This window comes from Camelina sativa, chromosome 20, assembly GCF_030686135.1.
Source record: "Camelina sativa cultivar CO46 ecotype springtype chromosome 20, ASM3068613v1".
In the NCBI taxonomy this organism is placed as follows: domain Eukaryota; kingdom Viridiplantae; phylum Streptophyta; class Magnoliopsida; order Brassicales; family Brassicaceae; genus Camelina; species Camelina sativa.
Genome location: NC_141899.1, coordinates 36,046,979 through 36,054,977, shown reverse-complemented (window position 1 = coordinate 36,054,977; position 7,999 = coordinate 36,046,979). Strand labels below are relative to the sequence as shown.

The 7,999-nt window shown below is 33.6% G+C and overlaps 2 protein-coding genes across 2 annotated transcripts; both read left to right on the top strand.

Moving 5' to 3' along the window:
- Positions 1 to 977: 977 nt before the first annotated feature.
- On the top strand, positions 978 to 1,937 carry LOC147919939 (uncharacterized). Its single transcript, XM_087504175.1, has one exon. The coding sequence runs from the start codon at positions 978 to 980 to the stop codon at positions 1,935 to 1,937; it is 960 nt and encodes a 319-aa protein (XP_087360301.1).
- Positions 1,938 to 5,104: 3,167 nt separating this feature from the next.
- LOC104771639 (plasma membrane-associated cation-binding protein 2) lies at positions 5,105 to 6,114 on the top strand. The gene is made up of 2 exons (XM_010496196.2): positions 5,105 to 5,218; positions 5,411 to 6,114. Exon 2 carries the CDS (start codon positions 5,433 to 5,435, stop codon positions 5,967 to 5,969), a length of 537 nt encoding a protein of 178 aa, XP_010494498.1. The 5' UTR covers positions 5,105 to 5,218; positions 5,411 to 5,432; the 3' UTR covers positions 5,970 to 6,114.
- Positions 6,115 to 7,999: the final 1,885 nt, after the last annotated feature.

Sequence of the window (7,999 nt, the reverse complement as noted above, 5' to 3'; positions counted from 1 at the left end):
GCGACAGGGGGATCATTTATCCCCTTACCTGTTTATTTTGTGCACTGAGGTGTTGATTGCTAATATAAAAAAGGCAGAGAGGGAAGGGAAAATATCGGGCATTAAGATCGCCCGAGATTCCCCTCCTATTTCTCATTTGTTGTTCGCGGATGATAGTCTGTTTTTCTGTAAAGCGGATGAAGAACAATGTTCAACAGTTATGGATGTCATAGGCAACTATGGTAAAGCATCCGGCCAGGAGGTAAACTTAGATAAATCATCGATTATGTTTGGTAAAAAGGTGCCTGCAGAGGTCAAGGACTAGGTAAAATCTGTCATTGGTATTCCAATTAAGGGGGAATGGGCTCCTATTTGGGAATCCCTGAGAGTCTCGGTGGCTCCAGAGTACAAGTTTTTGGTTACGTTCGTGATAGGTTGAATGACCGGGTTAATGGTTGGACTGCAAAATTTTTATCTAAGGGAGGAAAGGAAGTTTTATTAAAGTCGGTGGCTTTGGCCCTCCCTACGCATGTTATGTCCTGCTTCAAACTTCCTCAAGGATTAACATCCAAATTGACGAGTGCTATTTCCAATTTTTGGTGGAGTTCTGATGGAAAAGATCGGGGGCTCCATTGGGTGGCTTGGGATAAAATGTGTAAAGATAAATCTGAGGGAGGATTAGGATTTCGGGATTTGGAGATTTTTAATGATGCGTTATTGGCCAAACAGTATTGGCGGTTAATACAGTTCCCGAATTCTCTGTTTGCTCAAGTTTTTAGGACTCGATATTTCAGGAATAAGCATCCGTTAATGGCAAAAAACCTTATTCTCCCTCCATTGGGTGGAGAAGCATTTTCTCAACTAAAAGTTTAGTGGAAAAAGGAACCCGATGGACAATTGGCTCAGGGTTTAATATATCGGTCTGGCGTGACCTGTGGATCCCTGATCAACACCCTCCAATTGCTCGTGGTAGGGGACAGCATCTGCACCCAAATTTAATGGTTAACCATCTGATTAATCCTAGGACTAAAGAAAGGCATTCACCTATACTTCAGGAATATATGGATCCGGAGGATATTCAAATTATTCTTAGTTTGCCAATTAGCAAATCTTTTAGACCAGATCGGTTGGTATGGCATTATACACAATCGGGACGGTATTCGGTTAAGTCAGGGTATAAGGTAGCTCAAGACATGAAGGCTGACATTGAGGTTGGTCCCAATGTTAATGCCCTGAAAGCTAAGGCTTGGGACCTCCCGGTACCCCCTAAAATCAAACACTTTTTCTGGCAGATCGCCTCGGGTTCCCTTCCGGTGACGGTGCGATTAGCCTCCCGGGGAGTTAATTGTGACACGATATGCAAGAGATGTGACTTGGAGGAAGAGTCTATTAATCATACCTTATTTGAGTGCCCTCATTCACGACAAGTTTGGGAGAGGATTTTTGATGGACATGACATGGATAAGTTCCCAACTGGTTCAATCTACTCAAATTTAGATTTTATCTATGGCAAAGGTTTGGCTCATATGGCTTTAGGCACTACTCATAGCTCGATCCCATGGTTGGTCTGGTTTTTATGGAAGGATAGGAATAGCAAAGTTTTTCAAGGACTACAAACAGAGCCAATGGATATTATTAATCAGGCTTTACGTGAACAATTGTGGTGGAAGGAATCACAATTAACTGCAAGGGTTGATTCCGTCTCGACGGATTCTCCGATTACGCTGGAGCCTTTAATTCATTGTCAGGTGGATGGCTCGTGGAAAGCCACAGAACCTCATTCAGGGTTAGGCTGGTGGTGTGGTGATGGTGAGAATCAGACTTTGGTAATGGGTGCCAAATGTCATCGTCGCAGTGCATCTCCACTTCATTCAGAGTTAGAAGCATTATTATTGGCGATGGAGTGTATCCGATCCAGAGGGATTGATTGCCGGAGATTCGAGACGGATTCTGCATAGTTGTTAGCAATGGTGCAAGTTCCGGAGGAGTGGCCGGCCTTCTCAACGCTTCTGGAGGAGTTTCAGGTGCTTAGTGCTTCAATGCCTTCCTTCACCCTCATCAAGATCCCAACAAGATCCCAAGGACGTCCAATGTGAAGGCTGATTGCTTAGCTCGTTCTTCCAAAGAATTAGTTTCAGAATCCTTTTTTGTAAATATTTTTCTTCCAGTTTGGGCAACCAATCGAGGAGTTTTATTTTAATTATTTAATGTGAGGTTGAAAAAAAAAAAGAATATTTAATTTCTCTTTATTTTTTAACCAAAAAGGTAAGTAACATAATAAAGTGCAATTCTCACAAATATCACCAAAAGAAGTTTTGTTTCCAAATTTAGCGTCATTTCTAAAGTTCTAAAAATAACACTATATTTCAAAATTATATTTTTAATATTAAACCCTAAACTCTAAATACTAAATTCTACCTCCTCAAACCTATACCCTAAATATAAAATAAAAAAATCCAAACCTAAATTCTTTTTATAATAAATTTAAAATATTGTAATGTGTCAAATAATACTGTTTTAGAATATTTATGGAGAGAGTGCTATAATTTTCCATAAAACATGTTTTAATGCTATTTTAGGTTATTTTAAGTCTCACAAATAACACAAAGGTAAATTTAATTTTCAAACTTAGTACATTTTCTTTAGAGTTTTAAAAATAGCACTATATTTTAAAATCAAACTCTAAAATTTACCCTCTAAAAGTTATACCATAAATGTAAATAGACTATCAAACCTAGAAAATAATTAAAATAGAGAAATACCTTAAAATAACATTAAAACAAGTTATATGGACATCTATAGCACACATTCCAAAAATAGCACTATTTAACAAATTAAAATATTTAAAATTTATTTTTAGAATTTATTTTTTTTAAATTTGGGTTCTCAATTTCACATTTAGGATATAGTTTTCAGAAGTAGGGTTTAGTTTTTGAATTTAGAAGTTAATTTTGAAAGTTTAATTGGTGCTAGTTTTGGAATTTTAGAGATGATGTGCTAAATTTGGAAAAAAAAACTAATTTTGGTGCTATTTTTGAGAATCTTCCATTAAAATATTATAATTGTGTTGAAAGTGTTATTTTGTAAATTTGTAGAGTGTGTTATAATTTTTGATAAATCTTGTTTTAGTAATATTTTAGGGTATTTCTATAGATTATAAATTTATAACCGTTTGGTAATATCAAAGTGTTTTTTGGCGTATTTTTATAATAAATCAAATAGTTAGAATTTGTTTGTTTGTTTGTTTTTTTATATCAAACTTATATTGAGAGACAGAGAGGAGTGTAAACCATGTTACATGATGAAGATTTTATACTTTTTTTCTTAGATATTGTGGGTGGGATGTCTGTCTTAACTATTCAAGAATAAAATAATCTCAGTCAGACTAATTTGCTTTAAATATAAAGCCAGAGTATGAGGATACAACCATTTTGGTGCTATTTTAGTTTCTTAAATCAAGACAGCGACACGAATTTTAGATTACAGCTATATGAGTTGACCAAAAAAATCTACTAATTGTAAAATTATATATTTGTCTAAACTAAGACTAGAAATATTTAAATAACTATAAATTTAAACAGACTAATACTACCTTAAAATATGGATGTGCTATATACCCTTACAGATCACCATGGCAGGTCACATTTTCTATATTTGCCAACTGTGATTACAATACAATTGCCAGCTGGCATATATTTCTAAAATGACGTGCATACCCTTCTCATCATTGTCAACTCTGTCTTCTCTTTTTTGAGTTTGAACCGGTTTTTCCATAAAAACCGAATATTCAAAATCAACGGTTTATATTTCTTTCCAAATTACTCAATCGAAGCTACGAATTTGATCAATGTTGTTTTTTTCGGGAAAATTTTCAAAAACAAAGCCAACTATTTAATATTTGCCAGAAAAAATATGAATTTTTTTGTTGCCAGAAAAATACGCAGACTATTTTTTAGTTGATAAAAAATACACAAACTATAATTTTTTTTCAATTTCTCCTTGTCTCCATTACGACCGTTAACGGCATTGTGACGGCGTTACTATTTTAAAAAAAATTCCAGAAAAAAATACAAACTATTTATTTTTGCCAAAAAAATACATGAACTTTTTTTCTTTCCCTGAAAAATACATAATTTTCTATTTCTTAGTTTTCCATTAACAATGTTAGAGATCATAACTCATAATTTTCTTTGCTCTCTTGAACTTCATACAAGTTTTTCTACTATTTAGGATAATTAAATTCAAAAATAAAAATACACAATTAAATTAATCGATTTTCAAATTTATCAATTAGTGTTGTTTTTGCATTTATACCGACTTTACAAATTTTGAAATTTCATCAACACTTAAGCTCTAAAATTTCATGAGAACTCCACCTTTGTAGGCCTTTGTATACCTTTCATAAAATATTCATCTCTTTAGTTTAGTACTTTTTATGATGCTTATAGCTAGTATAAATCATCATATGGGATGGTGTACGCAAACTTGATCGAGATCGTAGATTATAGTCCTTTCGTGGGACATCAACTCATGCAACCTAACTAGATTCACCATGTATTTATGCAAAAACGATACTAATTGAGAAATTCAGAAATCTACGAGTTATGTGTTAGGTTATGAGTTACGATCTCTAACATTGTTAATGAAAAATTATTAGTTATGATCTCTAACATTGTTAATGGAAAAATAAAAAATAGAGAATTATGTATTTTTTAGGCAAAGAAAAAAAAGTTAATGTATTTTTTCCGGCAAAAAATAAATAGTTTGTGTTTTTTTTCTGGAATTAAAAAAAAAAATAGTAACGTTGTCACAATGCCGTTAACGGTCGTAACGGAGACGAGGAGAAATTGGAAAAAAATAATTCGTGTATTTTTTATCAACTAAAAAATAGTCTGCCAACTATGTTTTTTTCTAGCTAATATTGAATAGTTGGCGTTTTTTTTGAGAATTTTCCCGTTACTTTTCTCAAAAGATGTATCGGTTATCTAATTTTGTGTATCTGCTTCCGGGTTCACTATTGTTAAACCGGACTTGCGTAGCAGCTAACAGATTCGGTTCTGGCGCCAACGGGAAAAAGGTGGACAACGACAGAAAAGGATAAGGGTAGTATCGTCATTCTAAATTAAACCAAAACTGTAATTAGAAGATAACTCCCTTCTATAATACGAGAAGGGTTTCTCAAAAAATCAGAGAGACAAACAAAAAGAACAAAGAACCTCACGAAGCCTCATCATCTCGGGTAAGTTTCTTCACGAACAAATATAACATGAATCTAAGATTGATCGATGTGAATCAGATTATCTTGTCTCGTTCTTTTTAGTCGTTTAGGTTATAAGTTGAAGATGTTTTGTTTTCGTTATGTTTATGTAAACTAACCGCAAAAACCATATATATAGAAAAGTTCTAAGAATGGTTTTTTTGTTGGTGGCAGGATTATTAATCTTTAAGAAAAGATGGGTTATTGGAAATCAAAGGTTGTTCCAAGGTTTAAGAGATTGTTTGAGAAGAGTCCAGAAAAAAAGGCTGATGTTGTTGAGGAGAAGCCACGAGATGCTGAAGTTGTGGGGGAGGTTGTCAAAACCGAAGAACCTGCCAAGGTAGAAGAAACCAAACCGGAGGAAGTAATTGCAACCGGCGAGGAAGAGATAGAGATAGTTGAAGAGAAGAAAGAGGAGGCTAAACCGGCCGAGGTTCCGGTCCCGGCCCCCGCAGCTGTGGAGGAGGAGAAGAAGCCAGCCGTTGCAGAGGAGAAGAAGACCGCGACGGTGGAAGAGAAGAAGCCAGCCGTGGAAGAGGTGAAAAAGTCAGCCGTGGAAGAAGAGAAGAAGCCAGCCGTGGAAGAGAAGAAACCTGTGGAGGAGGTGAAGAAAGAAGTGGTAGCCCCAGCGCCGGTGGTTGAGACTCCGTTGACCAAGGCTCCGGAAACTAAGGTGGTCGAAACTCCGGCCAAGGCACCGGAAACTCCGGCGGCAGAGCCACAAAAGGCTTGAATTTTCTTCATGGTACATTTTTCTAAAAAAGTATTGGTTGTCTTTGTGTGGATAATTTATTTTGTTTGTTTATTTGTTTTATTATCCATGTGAATTTACTCTATACATTAATTTGCTTGCTTGAATTATATGTTTTATGATCCAATCACTTCTTATTTTTTCTAAATTCTATTTTTAATATTCACCTTTAACAAACCAAAAAAAAAAAAAAAAAAAGTTCTGTAGTTTTATGATCAATCTTGGTATTAAGAAAAAAAAAGATTAGTTCACACATGATGTAACTTAACTCTTGAATCTGTAAATGAAGTAGAGTTCAGTGACTTTAGTCTAATGACTTCGATAATGACTTCGATAACGAAAATATAAGTTTTTATACATTGATCCAGAATTAAACTATACTATATATACAAATCGTAAATTTTATTTTTTTTTCTTTAGAAAACTCAGCCTTATCTGCGGATTGAATTGAATCATTAAAAAATTTATGCTTGATAACTACAGAAACGAATTCTCTACTATAGTTTCTAATCGTGGCAACAAACATGGAATCTTAAGATTAATTCCTTCTGATATCAGTGTAACATACGTGCAAGCAAGAAAGAACATGATATTCAAGATATGCACATATTAATTATATGCAACCACTTTAAAATTTATTATTACTCAAATGACGTGGTACGCACTCTTCTGCAGCACTGGAATTTCGTTTTTCTCTTAGACACAATCAATAGCTTCGTAATCTTCCATGATAATATTATTAGGAAATAAAAATATCTACCAATTTTGCTGGATTAATTCGGACTTATCTTAATTAAGTGTTCACGGTCATCGTTTTGACAACTGACTAATTTAATTATTTAATCCATCTTCGTTTAATAATATAGTAAGTTCAACCGGCGGAAAAAATGTTGGTTGATGTGATATCGATCGGGTACCTTAATGTAGTGTGAGTCATAAAATATGAGGGCTGATTCAAACTGAGTTTATATCATGTGTTGGATGGTGTGTTTTTCGTATCACTTGGCATAGGCTTCAAAAGTTAAAACTTAAAACTCAAAACACACCGATAAAAGTAAGTAACTAATTAGTCATACCAAATTAACAAACTAACAAAAAATAAAGACCTTACATTACATACGGATGGTTTGTGTAGTTACTTCTTTAGTGATGTCAAATGTCCAGTTTGTACATGAGTCACTTTGAAAATATTTTGCTATGACTTTTTAGAGAGTATGTACAAGTTTTATTGTATTGATTATCTTATCAAAATGCGAGAAAAGTATGTTGATCAATCATTATTTTGTGCGAAGGAATTGCAGGTTTAGTAGATTTTTCGAGTATGTAAATTTCAATTTTAGTGGGGGTTAATAGTTTAAGATTTGAAAAGAGTTTTAAAGACTTTAAATGTTATGTAGAATCTGTTGTTATTAGATCAAGATTTTGTTAAACTCTGTTAAAATTTAGTGTTATTAGTTTGTGATTTGTAAAAAGTCATTTAAAATCTTAACAAATCTGAGTTATTGGATTCAGACTTTTATAAAATCATTAAAAATTTTGTGTTATTCAATTAAAACAAAAGAGTCTAGGATTGTTAATGAGTTCAATTATTATGTTATTGGTTCATGATTTTAGACACTTTCTTTACAAAATAAAATCATGGAAAGTATCATAAAAATACATGGATTGTTTGGAGGACTTTACAAGATTTTAGAAAACTAATCAACAAAACTCTTTAGCAATCTTTAACAATCTTTCACTTATTCATTTTTAATGATTTTGTTGAACTCTTCAAAAATCTTCATAAATCTCAAACCAATACCACCCATATAATTTTCGAATTATTTGTCTACTCGATTCGAACCGGAGCGGTCCAAAAACTGTCTGACTAAAAAAGAGTAACTGAAAAAAAATGGGAATGTTGGCGATTTAGTACGTTTTAGAATGTACTATTCATAATTGGAAAGAAAGACCGTGTGAGAGAGCTCGACAGAGATAGCAAATTTGATGGGCCAAGGTGTTCTGGGTTACTT

Excerpts from the sequence above, each read along its gene's own strand:
- LOC147919939 (XM_087504175.1), top strand. The coding sequence starts at position 978 with ATGGTTAACCATCTGATTAATCCTAGGACTAAAGAAAGGCATTCACCT.
- LOC104771639 (XM_010496196.2), top strand. The coding sequence starts at position 5,433 with ATGGGTTATTGGAAATCAAAGGTTGTTCCAAGGTTTAAGAGATTGTTT.